The following is a 20,269-nucleotide window of genomic DNA, read 5'->3' as shown; positions in this document are numbered from 1 at the left end:
CCTGCAAATGAAGGGGTCATCCTACAGATGTAACACAGTAACAGTGAAAAATTACTACCATGAAATTCTGAATACAAATGTGCATTTGAGAGTATGTGAGAATAAAGGATATACTAAGTATACTGTTGAGCAGAAAAGCAGATGACATATGAAATGCTCATGGTTTTTTTTGATGGTAGAAAACATTATCAAAGCTGATTCTAGCTTCAGAACACTAAGTTACTGACATTCTATCAAATATATCTGTAATAAAGTAGGATGTATGTTCTACCAGTGCAGTCACTTGGTGTTCTCATTTTTCAGACAATATAAGCATATATTAACAGCACAGAGGCATAACATAGCTAAACATCTTGAAGAAGTATGTAACAAAACAAAAAACCAACCCAAAACCCAGGGACTACACACAAAGAATGCAGATAAATCAAAATAAACACGTGACCCTTTCCCAACCCAACAGGCTATTCTGAAGCATATGGAAGTTACAGTAGAGCAAGGTTGTAGTGCCTGCATGCCAAACCAGCTGGGAGGAGCACATGGAAGACACTGCTTGTACAAAACAGAATGGGCAAATACACATTGCTTTTAAACGGTTTGCACTTCGGATATGAAACTCTGGACTGAGGGTAAAAAGGTCAATAAAGGGAAAGGATCATAAAAGTGCACCACCTCAGATTTCGTAACATTAGTAAGTCATGCTTTGAAATGTTCATGGTCAATTACAAACATCAGAAAAGAAAAACAGAGACAATTATTCAGAATAATGCAAATTTAAAGCCATAACAAATAAGTAAAGGTAACAGTTGATACAAATACAAAAATTGTTTTCTAAGCTGTCCTCCTCCTCTTTCTTTTCACCTTAACATTTTTGTGTTCCTCCACTAAAAGCATTCTATCAGTTAATTGTCAGACTCGTATTTGAGTTTGTTCCTAAATTTACATCAACTTTCACCAAAATTTTGGGCAGAATTTGGATTATGTAAATTAGCCTTTATATGACAGCTATAAACTAAAATTTCAAGACAAAATAAATCTGAGACACTATAAAAAAAAAAGGAAGCAAAAAAGAATGTGAACATTCCAAAACATTCTAGGATCACACATATTGCCGTAATTTCCTATTTTGACAGAAATAAGAATTTCCAGACCCTAGGAAAAGCTATTGAGAAAAAAAAATGGGTTTTTTTAATCACTACTAATTAATTCTGGATACAGTTATCTTTTCCTATATGAAGCCTTTTGTTTTATCTTCCCCCAAATCCCTATTTTGTCATTACCTCGAATGGAATTCTCTTATTCTGCCCTGTTTCGCTAAATGCATGTGCCAGAAGGAAAACATCATCTACACCAACTCCAAGAGCAAGAAAAGGCAAAACCTTGGGGGAGAAACAAAACAAACAAAAATCAAGAAGGTTGTTTTATGACCTGCCATGCAGCTAGCCATTAAATGGCTAATTAAAGCAACTTTTACATTACACTGTACACAAATCTAAGGGTAAAATGAAAATCAAAAGGATGCAATACAGCTAATAACTTTTTTTCTGGAATACTGCTGAGGAACTTGCACTATACCATTTACAGGTACAAAATCTCACCAAAAGTAAAGTTTTGGGTAGACAAAGAATATCTGATAATAATTCATGTTACATTCAAAATAGTTTCAGAATTTGAACATCCCGATACATTCAGATGCAAAGACAAAACCTGCGGCTCCTTATGTACAACTGGATGCCTCCACTTGTATCAAGACACAGAAAAATCAAATAAACCAGGATCTAGTAATTAAACAAAATACATGCTACCTGCCTTTTTCCTTAATACCGTTTGGCAGCACGATCACTTAATTTCTCACAGCACAAGCTACGAGACAGGACAAAGGCACAAGTAAAGATATAGAGCCAAAATACTTCTGCAGCTTTTTTCCCCCTCAAAGATTCAGTTGTGTTCATTTACTAACAGAGTACTTGTAATTTAACAGCAGACTTGTGTCTCCTAAATACCTGAGTTGTGGCAGCATTAAAGGAAATTCCAATCAATGAGCACAGGCCCAATCCTGCAGCCACCGAGAGTGCAACCAACAAGACTCCTGCCAGCCCCACGGCACCCTGAGACTTGGCACAGTCCCACCCCAGCATTGTTAAACAGGCGTAGGCAAGCTAAAGCAAGGGGGTGGGAGGGGAAGGGAGGGATGGAGTTGGGGGAAAAAAAGGCAAAATATTAAAATGGATCCTTTTCTAACAGCTATCTCTCCCCACCGAAAATACACATCCTTACAAACATTTGTAAATAGAATAGACACATCACAGATGTTACACAGAGGAATAAGTGACAAGCCTGAGGCAAAAGTTTACAAACTGTAGTTTTTATTTTAAATGTGCCTAAAATGTTCTGGACTACTGACTGGTAACAACAGAGCAGATATTTAAGCCCTGCTCTACTAACAGGCAAAATTAAATAAATGTATTGTATTACCATTAGTAAGTAGCCACTAGCTACTCTGATAACACTGACATCAGAAAATGACTTTAGGATGTCATCCAGGGTGGTCGTAGTAAAGGAGAGCACCTTCTGAGTAGAGTTTTGTGCAACACTTTGATGAACCACCTATGAAAAGAAAAATAAAACTTGGTATGACTAAAGAAAAATTCATTACCATCTTCTACAGCACACATCTGAAATCAACTACTTTTTCATTCATGTTCCTGCGAAAGCCCACACCCTACACAGAGATTACGCTGATAGTACACAAATGTGTTTGGTAATTATTTCTTGCAAGCTACTGATTATCAGACAAGAATTTGCATCCTTCAGGAGAAGCTACTGCATTCCCAGCCCATTCCAAACATTTTAACTTGAGTCCTCTTCCCATAGCTCCACCCTGGATTTGCTGCAGTATGCGTTTTGCCAGCGATCTCTTTGGGGTGCTCCTCTTTCCCCCTGCCTGGCCATTTGCAGAGGTCAGAAGCAGCGCAGCAGAGGTCAGAGCCTGGGACACAGAGGCCAGGCACTGTCACACAGCCTCCCCACCCAGGCTGCCGCGGGGAGAGCAGCCCATGGCTGGCTAATGTTTTCCAGACACCTTTAGAACAACCATGCCAACCAAACGCTGTTAAATTCCACCTAGCTCTTTGGTTCCTTCTCAGCCCAAGCAAAGCAAAAATGTCCCAGACAGCAAGGAGCAAAACCCTCATGGCTTCTCACATGTGAATAACCAAGCAGCTTCTTAATTGGGCTGGGGGTGGGGGTGGAATCAGCTTAAAAAGTCGGAGGCAATCACTCAGTTCTGGTGTAAGCATCTTCCTTGAAGAAATATGGTAAAAAGCCGTGACAGAAGGCAGTGGATTTTAGCAGGACTTTATAGTATGATATCTAGGTTATTTTCAATTTTACCTCAACATACATCCTCTGCCAGGCTTCCAGAATTGCTGCTGCCTTATCCTCGTTCCAGTTGATATGTGAAACATATTCATACCCCTTGAAGTGCTCATACATTTGCTTAGGAGTCATTAACTGAAACATGGTTTGCAAAGCCTGGGCACTGTGACATGGAGAGAAGGGAGAGGAGGAAGAGGCATAAAATGAGCTTTTCCAGGAAATTATTTTCATAGCATCAAGTCCCAAATGAGACCCTAACAGGAGCTAGCATCTTCATTTTACAGGACACATGCTTGTATTAAAATTGAACAGAGTATAATTATTCTACTGTATATCTGGTGCAGCTGTACTGGTCTATGCAGCGTTGAGGCTTAATCTGGTTTCACTGGTGAAGTTAATGAGAGTTTTGCCATTATTTTCAATAGGATCAGTTTCAGGAGCAAAGAATGTAATCCTACAAATAAGTTATAAAGTTCATGATAGACAGATTACTGTGAGGACGCCACAGGAACAGTTTTTTCTACAAGATCTTGTAAATGCTGCTGGCAATTTGTCATTTGAAGACCTTGGTCTTTTTCATCTCTTGGGAGAGAAATGCCAGATTAAACTCCTGATGCCTGACAAGCTGCGAGGAGCACACAATGGCAATAACTATCCATCCTAAACTTCCACAGTATGCAACTGTATCCAACAATTTTTAAAGCTTAAGGCATTATTTTATTTTTCACTAAAATATATTCTTTGGCTACTTGTTGAAAGACTTATGAGTGTTTAATGTGAATGTAAAAAAGGTCAATATTCATATTAAAAGTTGTAGTAAAACTTCCCTGTATTAACTACGGAAGAATTATGCTTCATTTAGTTTAGTATGACCTACATTTTTCAGAACAGTTCTATTTCACAGGTCTTCTCCCCCACTGAAGTCCAGTGTTCCATGACTTCTTCAAGAAGTCTCAAACAAAGGGGTTTGTTTTATCACTCAAAACTGTATTCAAGATGTAGGGACATAAAAATAGACTCTTCTCTATATCGATCGTGAACAAAAGGTTCAGTGGAGATTTTGGAATTCTAAGAGAAATCAAATGAGTGAGCACATTATACAAATTATTTTTTTTTCCCTTTTTCCTTTGATCGTATTTCAAAACATGATCAAAGTTATTCAGTGCTTTAAACACTGTTCAATGCTTTATACATACATTCTAAACAACAAAGTTCCAGGAAAAAGCTTTCTTTCTGAGTGACATACACCATCATTCTGAGGTTAGAAGCAGGAAGCAATGATGCCTCCTTAAATTTAAACAACTGCCTAATCACTCTTTTAAATTCTGTTCTCTTGAGGCACGTCCTCCCAAACTGGGATTCATAATACACATCAAGGGCAGCAGATTTTGCATGATCCTCCCCCTGTGCCCAAAACCCAAACTCTAACAGAGAAAAACTTTGAAATTTTCTTTAAACATCGGTTTACCTGACAAGTTTACCAGAAGTGTTCTTGACTGTACCACCTATAATCAACTCCTCCTGCCAATGCATGTATTTTCTTGACAGTCCATAGCATCCACCACTCAAAACAAGGGCTACATCAAGAGGCTGGAAAAAGTTACAAAGAAGCAATTAATCAGTTTCATAACTTTAGACAAACTCATACCCTAATTCAACCCCCAGTGTACTATAATAATGGATATTGAAGACAATCTAGGAGGTCTACAAAGAGAAATGTGTTCAACAAATCAAGTTGAACAATCAGCCAGATACTTGTTGACCAGATGGCAATTTCTCCAAAGCCTGACGTGATTGATAAAGGGATATACAAAATTGGGGCCCATGACTTCAAATTCTTCACAAAAATCAACAGAACCGGCACTAGTTAAAGGAAGGCTTTGCTGCATGGTGTGAGTGTATAGCAGCAGCTGTATTCCAGCAGTGGCTATGTCTGTCTGAGGCATCAGATCTGCTGAAATGCCACATCACTGCATTGCCACACCCAGCCAGTAGCTGACAACTGTACTCTCACTCTGAATATGTGGGGTTAAGCACTGCATCACAGAATGAGGGAAAGTTCGTGGCTGTGGGCTAACAGCATATAACAGGAACAGAAAAATGACATCACTCAAGAACATGAACTATATATAGCTTGGAAGAAAATGGTACCTTCTTCTCTCCCCTCTGACCTCCCCCCTACCCCTGCCTCCCTTGAAAAGATAATGCACAAGGACAAGCAAACTTACTTTGGAGGAATTTTTATTGGGAGCTGTGATTGGGCAATCGGGATCAGCAGGATTCAGGCAAGGTCGATCCATATAACCATGACCAACCTCCGCTTTATTCAGCATTTCTTCCCAGCTCTCCACTTGGTAGTTTATTTTCTTTAACTCTTCCAAGAATTCTAAGGGGTCAAAGTTGATCCACTGCAAAGGAGGCTTCCCTCTGCAAGAGAAACCAGGAGAAAATGACACATGCACAAAAGACAAAAGAAGTACTGAAACAAACATACTTTTAAAATTCGTACTTGCACAAATAAATTGAGTTATGTTGTGTGACAAATTAAACCTTTTCTGGTAAGATTGTTTCATAAAATGTAAGGCACGTTTTAATTAGATTTGTTAATGTACTTTTCTTGCAGCCCAGTTGTAATTTTAACAAAAATACTCAGTTCTTACAAAGTTATTGTATAAAATGGAATATTCACAGGTTAAAAATACTTCCATTTACAAGCAAAGCAAAACAAATCATCAAGCACCTAAATACAAAAAAGCAGCCAACTGCTGCTTCAAAGAACTATGGGGGGAGGGGAGAGGGAAAGAAGAGAGGGGGCTGAGGAAAGAAAGCCTTTCTCATAGTATCAGATTACTTCTTGCTAGTCTAATAATCATCTCGCAAATGTAATCAATCAATATAGCTGATCTTTGTTTATCTATAACAATACTGAGCTCCTTCAAATGCTCTGGCAGCTTGACTATCAACCATCAAGCTTTCCTGCTACCATGGCTGTCACCACTATCGCTGTCATGTCTCCCACCCCCCACTTCTGAATTTGTGATGTTGACAGACTAGAAAGGCTTTTGGCTGCCTTATTCTGTGGTTCAAACCACACTGTATCTGCTTAACCAGGCTTAAGTCATTATTCTGAATCTCCCAACCAGAAAACACAAACCCCCTTATTTCCCCATCTAAAACTGTACACTAAAGGTTAAGAGATGGCCATTGCAAATTGCTTTTACAGAGACATGCAAACCAGGACAGAAACAATAACTCAAATGCTAACTCTTGCATAATTAACAGAAAATGCCTGCACAGATTAACAATTAACTCTTTAAAGGATTCAGGGCATATAATATCACACTTGTAAACTGTGAGAAACCACCCATAAAAGATACTATATGGTTTCTTTAACGATCTCATAAGCAAAGGATTTGTTCTTTATTCCTTAGGAAGACTTGAGATTTAACCCAAGACATTTTCTTTGGAATAAAATTCCCAGCCAATCAGTGTTTTTGTATTTTATGAAGAAAAAAAACAACCAACCAACCAACCAACCAACCAACCAGAAACAAGTTTATTTGGGGTGGGGGGGAAGCATAAAATTCTTAAAGCTTGAATTCAGAACTTACATTTTATTTTGCATGCTAGCAGAACAGGAAAAATAACATAGTATTTAAATCAATGCCTACAAATCATCTCTTAGAAACAGGAAAATCTTCGTTCAATGAAAAAAAAATCCATGCATATTTTCTGTAGAGACACTACACTTTATCTTTTATTTTTCTGTTAAACCAGAATATGAATAAAAAATGGGAATGCAACTGAAAAATCATACACAGTTATACAATTAAAATCAGTCAGACCAGAAAGTTATAAAAACCATGCTTACAATAGGTAGGCAGTTCCTGACTGTAGCTTTGCTCCTTCCCAGAAGCAGTCCAAAGGAGTGATAATTAAGCAAGGATAAAGATATTCTATGATCTGTTAAAATCAGAAAGGGGAAAAACACATTTATACTAGAATATAATGAAAGCAACATGAGCTGAATCATGAGAACACATAAATCTTATAACTAAATGCCTACTACATGTACCTGGTCCATGTAACCTGCTTCTGTGATGAGTTCTCCTGATTTATAACACAAATGTTCCAATTTCCACTGTCTGTAAGAAATATAAAGAACAAATTTTTTTTTCTTGCACAATTACTGAAAAGTCATTTTTAAAATGTAGCAGACATTTAAAATTGCAACTCATACACACATATTGGCCTCTAGCAGCAAATCATTGAGAAAGGCAAATATTATTCAGCATAGATATACACCACCTCACAAAAAAAGCAAAGGCCTTTCTTTTTGTAATTACAGACTAGACAGTTGTTTCAGTTAGTCTCACATTCTCTGTAAAACTCATTAAAAATAATGGTGCTGCTTTTGGACGTACAGGCTAGTCAACACATGCTAAAGGGACAGAAATCCAGTGACTTAAGATATCACTCAGTGACACAAGTGAGAAGCCAGCTCCAGCTCAGAGGACTAGGATATTCCCAGCTGACCCACCCAGGCAGGAAAAAAGAAACCACTAGGATTTCTGCCTTCCTTTTTCAGCTGTGTTACAGCTTCCACTGCCATGACTTCTAACGCCTTAGACAAGGCGGGAGCTGGGTAAAATAACTGGAGCCTTGGCATTAGTTCACTGAGGCATCAGTTGGATGTGCAGAAAAGATGTGCTGGAAGACAGGGGGCTTCATGCCTTGCAGGCAGTGCCCCTGGGCACATCATCCTGTAAGTAGTAACCCTGGAGGAACCACTCTTCAGGGAGACATCTCACTAGTCCAAAGCTGGTACCTACCTTTATTATTTTTTTGTTGGACAGCACACAACTCCCAACCTTCAATATGTGCACACAGACACTCTGAAGGCCAACTCTGTTATGTCTGTTATATAAATAGCTATTATTCCACCCACTGCCATTTCTCACACCTCTGCATTTCCCTTTATATCCAAACTATTGGAAGGATAGTAACCTGTGCCGCTGTTCACAGTCATTATGTACCTCATGACGGTGTCAACTAGTGAACTGAACTCTAATATGGAAAGATTTCCAATGTTAGTAATCCCGTCTATAAGGTCCTGTGTTTAAAAGCACAGACATCACTCCTTTACCAAGACAAATGCTGGATACTGTAGCACTGCTGCTCACAGGGGTACATTCTCAGAATCTCTTCCAACACCACCTACCCCATCTTATTTGTTAGAAGCCAACTTGTCACTGCTACCATGCTACAACGTCAAGCATCAGAAACCGGTGACATTCAAACGAAACCAGTCCTAAAGGGAAAGGCTCTGAAGTGCTAACCATTTAAAAATACAGGGAGGGAAGCATGTGTCCACTTTTTAGCCCTTAGAGATGATCAGGAAAACTTTTGCTTTTTCCCTTACCTGTTGTACATATAGACGTGTACTCTGCTGGCCTGAAGTGCGGAGTCAAGGTGCTGTCGGAGTGCTTCTGTTGTTAGTACATTAGCACCATCTTCCTGTGGAGTCTGGATCATGAGCTGGGGGTTAAACATGGCCTCTTCTCCAATCTTCTGCCGTGTGTAATTTAACTCCCGACTCACACGTCCACCAACTGATGGATAAATATCAACACCTTTGTGTTATACAGTAACTGCTTATTCTGGGTTCACTTGATGAGCACTCTCTGGTCAGAAAAACTTGACCATGCGCATGGACTATTTTGTCTCAAACTGATCACAGTGTAACTCTGAAACTAATAACTACTTTATTTTAGTAACACTGCAACAAAAACCATATTCCTCATTAAAATACCATTGCCTCTACTGCACTAAAACATTGATGCATAAACTGGAGCCTCCGTTTATTCTACATTGTAACCAAAATCCCATATGTAACAATTAAAAAAAGAAAGAAAAAAGAAAAACCTTTTCCTTGCAGACCAGACCAAACACTATGTTACAATTTCTTACACTTGCATAAACAGTCTGCACCAAGAACACATTTCAAGATAAATGGCTTTAATTTACACTCTTCTAAATAATTTGGCAAAGGCAGGAGAATGCTTCTCTTCAGTTAAAAAAAAGGGAGGAGGGAAAGAGTGAGAGAGCATGAGTGCTCCTTTCAGCCTTAAATAAAAAAGAAAAAATACCAAGGTCACATAAAGAGATGCAGTTTTGAGCGTAGCAGAAAGGACTGTCTACAGCTAATTTATCCCAGTGGTCCAGTACCTGCATAACATGCTGTGATACAGATCATACATGTGCAACATCTGTTTTTAAACCCACATGAGCTGAACGGTGTGCTCCATATTAAAATATGGTGGGAAAAAAAAAGAAAAAAGAAAAAGGTAGAGGGAGACTGCAAAGTCAACAGGCTCTAGAGGGAGCCATATTCAATTTGCCTTGCCAGAAAATATTACGTAAGAATGGAAAATTATCTTCCCTCTTACAAAAAAGCATTCAGCTAGAGTTCATATACTTTATATAACCTCCCCTGTAGTCTCTCTAGCAAACGGCATGTGGGAGGCGGGGTCAATTAATTCAGCCCATTAGCTGAATCAAGACCACATCCAGATGAGAAGGACAAGAATACCACCAACATGTTGTTTCCATCCCTTACAATTTATTACCTTTATTGCTCTGCTAAGTCCAACTTACAGACCTGGTCTAATTTGTTACATTTTTTTCAGTCTTAGTCAGCTTGGCACCAGTGATCTGAATTACTGCCAAAGTTTAGTTCTGCGACAGTGTGAACAGAAATTAGGCATGTACATCTATCTCTTCCTAGCCCATGTAACGGAAGACTGATCTGTAACCAGTTGGCAGTGTGGGAGATGACATTCCCAAGCCTGAACAGGGACACACTTTTTCAATCACTTGGGCCCTCAACCTACCCATAACCCACCCTGGGGCTAAAAGGACCACCAGGCAAGAAGCTGGGCCCCTGCATGGATAAAGCTGTCAGAATGAGACCCTCAACAATTAAACCATACAGTCACGCTGGCACGAAGCATTGCTTAATTTCTAGTCCAAGAATTCTTTGAAGAAATAAGTGTTTCCACAACACACGCCATTTTTTCAGCCTGTCACATGTGGCATTACCTCCTTCATACCAAGTAACAGACACCAGCTCACAGTAAGAAAAAAATAAAAATCAAAGTACAACCTCCTTACCTAGAGTTCCTTTATAACTTAACATTCCTCTTACTACAGTGAGAGAACATACCATCATTAACACTGCATATGCATGGTAACAAAAAGCTATTGCTAATTTTTATCAAGAATTAAACCCTAAAAATACTTCCACTCATCAGGCTCATGTTCATGCTCATTGCTGTCTTTCCCCACCAACCAGTAGCCTATGATACGCTAACAGATTTTGCTTCATCCTACAGGAATGTGGGGTGGGGGTAAGGGAGCAGAGTTATCCTAATCTGTATGTCTTGGAACCAGAGCTTTCTTTTGCAGTCATTTACACTGCAAATACTTCCAAAGACAAATGTCTCTCTCCCTCTTTTGTGTCTCAATGCCAGCCAAGACAATAAAGCCCCAATTTTATGAGGACTGTGGAGTTTACCATAAACTTCTAGTCCTGGTACTATATTCTCTCCCACCCACACTGTCCTTTTGAATTTAATCAGGACTTGAACCAACAAATCATACTTCATGCAAGACAAAGGGCGGCATTCCTATCTCTGCTGAAAGTGACCAACTGTTTACTATCAACAGAAATGATTGCTTCCTAATCAACGTCCTGTCAAACCACATTAACTTCACTGAACAAGGCAGATTTAACTAATCAAAATTGCATCACACAAGTCAGTCATCAGAACAGAAGCTGGTTTTTTTTCCCTTTTAACATTAGAAACAGGAATAGCAAAACCACCCAAGAAGGCAGGCACACGTTCCAGAACCCAGCAGCAGATCTGCTGCGCTTTCTTCTTAAGGCATTACACCATTTAATTATTTCTTTGATGGGTCTGTTACGTACATTTCTTCAGCCAAATAGAGTAAAGATAACTCCACAGGCAAATGTAGATACTTTATACAACATTAACACTCAGGTACCAAGAAATTATAAATGTAGATTGCAGAGGAAAATTCTGACTGACAAAGTCAGATTATGTGAAAACATATGGACAGACCAGAAGCAAGTGGATATGTCAGTGGCCTTTCAATGTATCAGAAGTAATAAAAAGCAAAAGTGAAGGCAAAAAAAAAAAAAAAATTTAAAGTTTCTACCAGTTATGGCTTCATTTATTTTAATTGAACGTTTGCAAAGATCACTGGAGGCTGCCATACCCAGAGATCTTAAGCCTCCTCCACAACCAGCACAATCAGCTGAATGTGCACTTTTTAAAAATCAAGCACTCTTGACGCCTTTTTTTTTTTTCCCCCAGACTATCCACAGCTGGTGCAAAAACCTAGGAGAGAAACCACTAAAAAATGTCACTGAAATGCACCTGAAGCCTCTGGCCTCGTTGTGCTAAGGATACGCAATACTATGCTCAACACTTGCACACTCTGCAGAAAGTAATTCCTTACACTTGTAAGAAAAAAAAAACCAGCCACACATTACAGTCATCATAGGATTTCCACACTATAGGACAAATGATGTAATGGAAAATATGACCAATGGACAAAATGCTGGTGTTTTTCAGTTTTCCCTTACGGACTCTCTTTTCTTATATTTGGTGACAACAACATTTTACACTCAAAATGCTACTGACTTAAATTGTATGTATGGCATACTATACCAATACTTCCCATTTTATTCCACATCAGACAGAACTATTTCACTTCAATATGCCGGTGACAAAATCCACACATCACTCTCCTTTTCTGATACATCAAAAGCCACTTGATGGCATTGGAGTCCTTTATTACATGACTCCTTATTATTTAGTGCCAAGATAGCTGAGTTGGTGGCACAAATTCCCACAAGCCAAAATTCTGATTTAAATAACAGATCGGTACATTGTCTCCTGGCCAGTGGTAACACAATGCAGCAGTTTGTACACTGTCCTTCCAGCAGTGTCATCAGATTCTGGGTGTTTGCCTACTAAAAATGAGATACTATGCCATCTGTACAATTTAGCTAACAAACTAAAAAAAAGGAAAAAAAAAAATCACAACAAAGCAGTAATGCCAGTGTCCTGGCACCACTTCTCACTTAACGTATCAGTTTCTAATTCTGAAGAATGTGTCTGAAGCACAGCGTTGAACATGAGACAGTTTTACTGACAGCATCTTTGTTGCCGAGTATTAGTTCTTGTTAAAAACCTGTTTTCTCCAGAGAAATGCAAAATGTCTTCTCCTCCCTGCCCCCGCCCCCAGTATCCACACGCTTCCCTCTTAGCTCTTTGCCAGAACACATGAGCTCTGCCTTGAGCAAGTCAGCATCCCCTACCTTGAAACACACTGCTGCTCCTCGTAACTTCCCCACTGACTTGAGCGGAAGCTGGTCAAGGTACTAAATTCCTTGCCCCTTCTGAAGGGCCTGAAGAGAGCAGTAATTGTCAGTATGGACGCTGAGTTGCTGAGAACTGTGTAAGGACCACCGTGTCTCCCTCCCCCAAGAGCAATGAACAGCTGTCAGGTGGTAACAAGTTTTAGTCATCCTTAACTTGAGGCAGACCTGAACCCATGACCTATAGGTGAAAGGCTCTAGATCCCATTACCAAGCACTGGGGTCACAGTCCCAGTGTTTCAGTCATCACATATTAAAATGCTTTGGTGCATCTGAAGTGAGAAGCACCCAGAAAAACAAAACTGCTTGCCTCTACTGTACATTCGCACAACACTGATGCACCATAAGAGTGAAACCAAATTTGTTTTCATTGGCACAATTTCTGACAGTTCCTTCGACTGACTTGCTAACAACTTCGAAGTTACTGGGTCATTCAGCTCATGTGCTCATGTCACTGTCTTACCTACACCTTTCTCACGATTAGCATTCAAAATTTATGTGGCATTACACTAACATGCTTATAAAGAACTCTGGAATCCACGACTTGGAACTGCAGTCCCTTCCACGCTGAGTAGTCTCAGGAGTAAGTTTGACCTCTGCTACACTAAGAGATTGACCCTAAATGAAGCAATGAGTGATAGCCAAAAATCACTGCTTGTTAATTTACTGTCTGGTTGCTCACAAGGCATGAAATATTTATTTTTCAGAATATCTTACAATGTTCCATTTCAGGTTACTGGAACTGCGTCACACAGCCTGAGGTTTTGTTATTTTTTTCGGACATGAACACTACCTCTATTAACCATTCAGTAGTTACCTTGTGCACAACTGTGCAACAAGTAGCTTAGTAGACAGCAAGCTCTCTCTGAAAGAGAAATTCCTGAGAGCCAAACAGTTGGGATGAAAATGTTTCCCTACCAATGTGGAGGACAGACTTTGAGAAACCAAAGCCAAGATTTCCAGAAATACCTACTGGTTTTGGAGCCTAAGTTCTTCTGTGACAAACTTGAGGAGCGTGAATGGAGCAAAATTTTCTGGAGAACCTCTCTTCTGAAGACTATGGGCCTTAAGCTGTTTCCACCTAAGCACTTGCGGGGAGGAGCAGAAACATTTCTGCTGTGTTTGAGCAATGCCATCTTTTTGATTTTTTCGAGGACTGTAAGTGTGTAGCACTAAAGCGGTCTGGCCCAGACTTTTGACAGTGACAACTCAATGCAATAAAATCATACCTCTAATAGTCACGGACACCTCACACAAAAAAATGTTTTCATTTCATCCCTCCAAAAGATGCTGACCCTTTTTGATAAATCAGATGTGTAGATTAGTACCCCTTACAATGCTTCCCTTATGGTCTGAGCAATAGCCAATGCAGGCAACCTCTGGAATTTGCAATACCTGTTATCACCACAGTGGGAACCAAAGAGAAACAGAAAATAGAAACCCTTCATGACTCAGTAACCACACAAAAACAATGACTGAGAATAATATCCCAATGTCTTCAACCTTTACCAGCCAACCCAAAAAGCAGCAGTGTGCAGAAAAAGAGAACAGCCCAGACTTGCAAGGAGACCGGACAGCCCCCAGCTAGGTGATGCGCTTCACCCTGGGCAAGAGCCGGGGAAAGCTGCAGGCACCTTGCCTTCTCACCCTTCAGCACCCTCGTCCTGCCAGGATGGGAACCAGGAAGGGTCTTGGGTCTTCATACCTCTCTCCCTGGCATCCTACATAGCCTATCTCCCTCTACTTTGACTGCTGTTAAGGGTTTCCTTCTACTCCACTTCCTCACGTAACCTCTCCTTGTGCTGTTCCCGTCCGCACCTCTATTACACACGTATACTGGTGTTACTCGAAAAGTACAAAATGAAACTAGTTTCAGTTCATTATGATGGTATGCAGATAAGCCAGCCAGCCACAGCTCTGCCTCCCTGTCCTAACCGCATACCGGGATTAGAAGGGTTCACACCTGCCACATAGCAGAAGTCAGTACCTAATGACACCAATGACAATTTCCATTTTTACTGATAAAGGAGCACAGACCTCATGAGAACAAAACGTAGCATCCAAGCACCACTCACGCAGGATCGAAACCTCCTATAAAGAAACTGAGATAAAGAGTTGAAGTTCTCTGGCAAATATGAGGATTACCCTGCCTCTTATTCGGCACAGAAAAATAATGGCCTTTTGATTTAAAGCTTCCTGTTGTTCTCTAGGGAGTTCTGTCTTCGCATTCTCTTGGATCTCTGAGCTTGTCTGTGCTGCTCTTTGTCACCAATAGAAAATAGTTTTTCTGCACACAGACAGTATTAGTTAGCATCCTGACAGAAGAGCAGGGAAGACAGCACTTTCCTCAGAATGATCATTCTCTAGACCTGACTGGCAGAGTACAGGGGTAAAACTGTTTGCTGGGAGGAAGTGCAAAACACTTTATTGAAAGTTATGTTTAGTCAGTACAACAAATGGGACTGGTTAGCATGTCCACTTCTTTAAACTTTTAAAATGCTGCCTACTTGTGGAGTCAGAACTGCTATTGGTTTACATGGTTGATCTCTGAATTTATGAACTACTGACTGTAAGACATTATCATGTGTTTGATGTATCCAATATTCTAATCATGCTAAGGATGGCTCTCATAAGCCCATCAGGATTACCTTATAAAAAAGTTTTGGCTACCTGCAATGATTTTTTTCTGCTCATTTGTTTAACTACGCAAAATAAAGACTTCGTGGGGAGTGACTGAAATTGAGCTACCGAAAAAAAAAAAATCCATCGAGAAATGATGAGCTTACGAGAGCTAGAACACAGTGGTAACCAATCAGCGTCTTTAAAGAGATTACATGGTTGTTCAATGGCTGTGCAACAGCTCCATGAAAAATTATCATCTTTATCATGTAATTAGACATGATCTATGCCAGCACTGGACTACAGGCAGTCAGAAATTCCATGCTGTGTCTAGGTTTTCTCACATGGCATTTACTCTGCTGAATACACTTATCTGCATCTGTACAGCTCACATGGAATAGCAACAGTTGTGTCTGCTCAGGTTAAGACAGCCTGCGTCCTACCAGCTCTCTTCTTCCTACCATCTCCCTTCCCAACGTCCAGGTGGACACTCCACACTTCTCCCCTATTATAATGCCCAACAAAAGGACACCGTCTGTCTAGAATACCTTTGCATGCCAATGTGAAGATTTAACTGACTTCAAACTCTCTTTAGCACCACTGACTGCTAGGAAAGTCTAGAAGCAATGTGACCATCTCAACCATTTCTTTTACACTGAGAATTAGATAACACCAGCTTCTTTAGTTTTCCTTAAAAAAAGAAAAATCAAAGATAAAAGACTGTGGCCTACAAATGCAAAAGAGTTACAAAAAAACCCAACCAACAAAGCACTTCAAAAGGCTGCTTTTTATCTCCCAAGCCATCATATGATATGAGTTAAGTTACTCCTCACACATGCTGGGGATGACTCCAGTGTTGCTGTTACAAATTTCATTAATGCTGACATGATTATGAATAGCAAAAATAAAAACACACATCAAAGATGGCTTTTTATTCTGTCACAGTTTGACAAAGTTTAGAGCTGTGACAAGGACACAAAGCTGCCTGCATACTCAGGAAGACAGCCCAACAACAGCTGCTTCTGCTTGTAGTGGGAAACCTTCCCTGCAATTTTAGGACTTAAAACCTTTGCTTTCTAAAAATCAAATAAAAACTGATTTTACATGTATGCATCTGTATTGCCCATAGGCAGAAGAATGTTATTACTGATTGGGTAAAACAGACAGATTGCTTAAAAAAAACTAGACATTTTTTGATGCATTTCTTGCTTGGTGCCCCTCTGGACTGAGACACTGGAAAAGTGCAGTAAAAAAAAAAACCAACCAAAATGAAAAAATTGATCAGTATAAACTGAAAAAAAACCCCATGCAAGCAGCTGCAAAATGTACAATAATACACAAAACCGGTACATGCAATTCAAACTTTCCAATTAAACATAAAACACAGTAGCTGCTTGCTTACTGAGCTGCGACACATGACCTTGGTAACAGGATATGAGCTGTTCACCTCTGGGTCACTGGTTCTAATCCAGCCAGGAACAATAGTGACCACAAGTTGTTTACCATCTGACAGCTGTTTGCTAGCTTATGTGAAATGACTTGGTGGTCTCAGTCCACTTCCTAGTGGGCAGGTGTCCATATTATAGAAAACCACCGTCACAATTGGCATCCTTGCTGACCATCCCAACAAAGAGACTGAGGAATGAATGGGCATGGAGAGCGAACCATGTCTTTCTTGCAAAGACATGGTCCCTCCAGGTCAGAGCGAAGCCACAGCTTTTGGTGGAGAAGCCCCAACTATTGAATTTCTGGCTGAAGCAGCAAAGGAATAAAGGACGCTAGACTCTTGCTTTTTCCTAGAAATCAAGGAGACGGCCTACAGTGATGATAGGCAGCTAATAGACTACTGCAACTCTCCAACAGTTTATGGTCATGTAACAGTTTACACCCGCTGAGGAGCGAAGCTGAATTTTTATTTTTTGGTAATTGAAGAAAACATCGGAGCACACTTCCTAACAGGCCAAAGTCCTCAACTGTACCTGAAAGTGACTAAGTTTCCACGAGTTCTGCTGAGAAGGGTATGTAAGGGGCTTCAAGGTCTAAACCTAAGGATTTCAAAACAGCTGAATATAATTGTTTTAAGTTACTTTAACTTGAATAAGAGCTTCTGCTGGGTAATATGTTAAAAACAATTTGCTGTGTTGTTCCACAGCAGTCAGCTTTCCTCTAGGCCCAACTTTTCATTTAACCTCTCAGTGCCCTTTCCTCAAATATGTAATTGTTTTCCTGTGTGGTTAAAAGCAGCATTTTTAAGTCTTTTCATCTGTACTCCTGGGATAGCACAAATTTCATCTGTACATGGAGTAGCACAAAACTTGAATGCAATCTTTTTAAAGGAGCAGCAAACAGCAATGGAAAAACTCTTCATCCACAACCTTTTTAGGGGATACCGTTTCCTAAACAGTGCTTGTAGGAGATGGCAAAACTAGCGTATAGAAAAATGAAAGGAATGAACATGTTATGAAACAGGGTACAGTTTATTTCAAGTGTTCTCTACCAGCTGCTTGCTGTACCATCTGTTGTTGCCTAAGCAGCTTCCTTCTGAATGGCTTTGCACTGAAGCAGAACTGCTCTCACTGTTGGACACAATCAGGTCAGGTCAGCACTCCCCCCAGCACCGAACCTGCTGCCTGTCACAGCTCCCCCCACCTCGATATTTCTTACTGGCCACCAGCTCCCAAGGCAGTGCTGCATCTGTCAGGAGGCCCATTTTTCATAGTTTGCTTGCTATTCACACTGAGCGGTAAAGAGGGCATTTTATTTTGTGCAGGATGCAATCAGAGATTCCCGTCAGATACTCCGAGAGCCTGACCATATGGCCAACCCTACCCTGAAGCAGAAAGGGCTGGGAAAGGAAGCTGAACAAGTGAGCAAACACGCCCCGCACCGCCACCTTTATTTTCTACTGCTGGCCACTCCGATCACACAGGTAATCTCAGCCGGCTAGCCAGCCCACCGGACCACAGCACCGGCCCGTTCTCCCTTTGAGCGAGCGGTTACCAGGAGCGCTGGAGGCGACACGCCCCAGCCGCAGCCGCAGCCCCAGCCTCAGCCCCAACCCCAGCCGCCGGGGGTGCACCGCCAGACGGGAGGTTTCCCCAGAGCGGTGCCGTGAGCCGGCACCTGCCTCCTCCTCCCGCCCGCCTGGAGACGCCGCCGGTGCCCGCGGCGCTCTCCGCCAGCGCCTTCGGCCCCAGGCGCGGCGGGAACCCCTCCTCTCCCTCCCTCCCGCCCGCCCGCCCTCGGCTCGGCTTCGGCGGAGCCGGCCTCGCCCCCCCCCCGGCGCAGGGCCGCGGGCCGGTCCCTCCCCGCCCCGGCCCCTCGGCGGGGCCGCGGGGGGCCGCGCACAATGGCGGCCCCGGCCCCGCGGCACGGCAGGCCGCCGCGCTGGGGCACTTCCAAGGCCGCTCCTTCCCGCTGCATCTGTGCAGGGAAACACACTTCGCTGGGAGCCACTTTCATGATTTTGTTGCGAGCGGGATTAGCTGGATTAGGGGCCGATTCATAAGGACCCCCTGCGGCTGTGAGGAAGTTTCATCACAAGGTCAGTGTGGTGTGAACTATATTCTGTCAACACCACCACTCCTTATAGCCGACTACAAAAAATACAAAGGGGGGGGGGATTGCAAGTGAAATATATGAATGAACGGTTTACGGCAACAAAGAGATTTACAGATTTCCCCATCAGCTGCTTAAAAAGATGTGTACCCTTCAACGCTGTGCTCCTTTAAAACAAGAAACCTGTATTAGTCATTTTTAATTTATAAAGAATTTAGTGGTTTAGGAGGTGGGAGGAACCTGGGGAATAAGTGTAGCAACCCACACACAAAACCACAGAGGAACTTTTGGCACTTAGTCTAAAACCAGTCATGCAGCTCAAAGATTGTTGCACTGTTCAGATTTTATTACATATAATGCTGTCACCTTCAAGACTATTTAATTCCTAGCCCCCTAAGTGCAGTAAGTAACAGAGACATTAAAAAAAAAAAAAAAGTGGGTTGGAATGCAGAAAGGAGAACATGAATTAAAGTTTTTTGTTTGTTTTTGCTCCTTAAAGCATAATTACCTAGTACTTCCCCCCCAAAGATTCCCCTCACGCCATCGTAATGACATCGCTCAAAGACAGCAACACTTTTGTAGCTGGCATGATGCAAAATTAAATCTATAGTGAAAGAGGGGGACTTTTGTTTTGCATGTGTGTGTGTGTGTGTGTGTGTAGTTTGGGGTGGGGGGGTGTGGTTTTTTGTTTTTTTTTTTTAAGAGCAGTCCCTCTTGCACAGAACCAGGCTGTTCAATCAAAGCCTTATCTGTTATATTTCTGTCTGTCTTTTTCTTCTGTTTAGCGCATTCACCAACAAGAGAAAAGGGGGTAAAGCAATGGAGGCTTTGACCTGCAGCTGTAACACAATACTTTCGCACAGCCCTGTCGACCCCTGACATAAATTTTACACCGCAGCTGGCATTTACACACTTAATATTACCATATGTATAGCCTACTCTGTGCTAATTATGCTAATCACCTGTCTAACTCTCTGCTGCGAAAAATGGTTGTATTTAGCAGTCCACTGCCTACCAATACAGCTTACTGTGTGGCTGAAATGTACATTCAGACGGCTCTGAATGGCAAGATTTTTCCACGTTGCTGGCTTCATTCAGGCCACAGAAAAATTTATTCAAGTCAACTGGTTTCGGTCCGCAACAAAAAAGTTACGAGAAAAAAGTGAGTGTGTTCCTGCCCTAACATTCTAAGTCTGCTTGCAAGCAAAATGATAAATCAATTGGTGTGGGAAACAAAAAGGGAGAAAG

The 20,269-nt window shown here is 41.2% G+C and overlaps 1 protein-coding gene across 5 annotated transcripts in view; it reads right to left on the bottom strand.

Annotated features, from left to right (window-relative positions):
• The window catches only part of PTCH1 (patched 1), a 76,322-nt gene that overhangs the window by 36,879 nt on the left and 19,174 nt on the right, over window positions 1-20,269 (bottom strand). For all 5 annotated transcript variants that reach the window (XR_003921914.2, XM_030004357.2, XM_030004356.2 and 2 more), the window contains 9 exons: window positions 8,798-8,987; window positions 7,451-7,520; window positions 7,247-7,338; window positions 5,604-5,802; window positions 4,844-4,965; window positions 3,391-3,538; window positions 2,473-2,604; window positions 2,001-2,156; window positions 1,278-1,376 (listed from right to left, as the gene is read on the bottom strand). Coding sequence is in view for 4 of the 5 variants with exons in the window: in XM_030004357.2 (XP_029860217.1) it covers window positions 1,278-1,376; window positions 2,001-2,156; window positions 2,473-2,604; window positions 3,391-3,538; window positions 4,844-4,965; window positions 5,604-5,802; window positions 7,247-7,338; window positions 7,451-7,520; window positions 8,798-8,987 (1,208 nt within the window). In the remaining variant the exon portion in view is untranslated. The remainder of the gene's footprint in view (window positions 1-1,277; window positions 1,377-2,000; window positions 2,157-2,472; window positions 2,605-3,390; window positions 3,539-4,843; window positions 4,966-5,603; window positions 5,803-7,246; window positions 7,339-7,450; window positions 7,521-8,797; window positions 8,988-20,269) is intronic.

Source organism: Aquila chrysaetos, chromosome Z (assembly GCF_900496995.4).
Source record: "Aquila chrysaetos chrysaetos chromosome Z, bAquChr1.4, whole genome shotgun sequence".
Classification (NCBI taxonomy): domain Eukaryota; kingdom Metazoa; phylum Chordata; class Aves; order Accipitriformes; family Accipitridae; genus Aquila; species Aquila chrysaetos.
The sequence above is the reverse complement of the archived record's forward strand: the minus strand, read 5'-3'. Positions and strand labels throughout refer to the sequence as shown.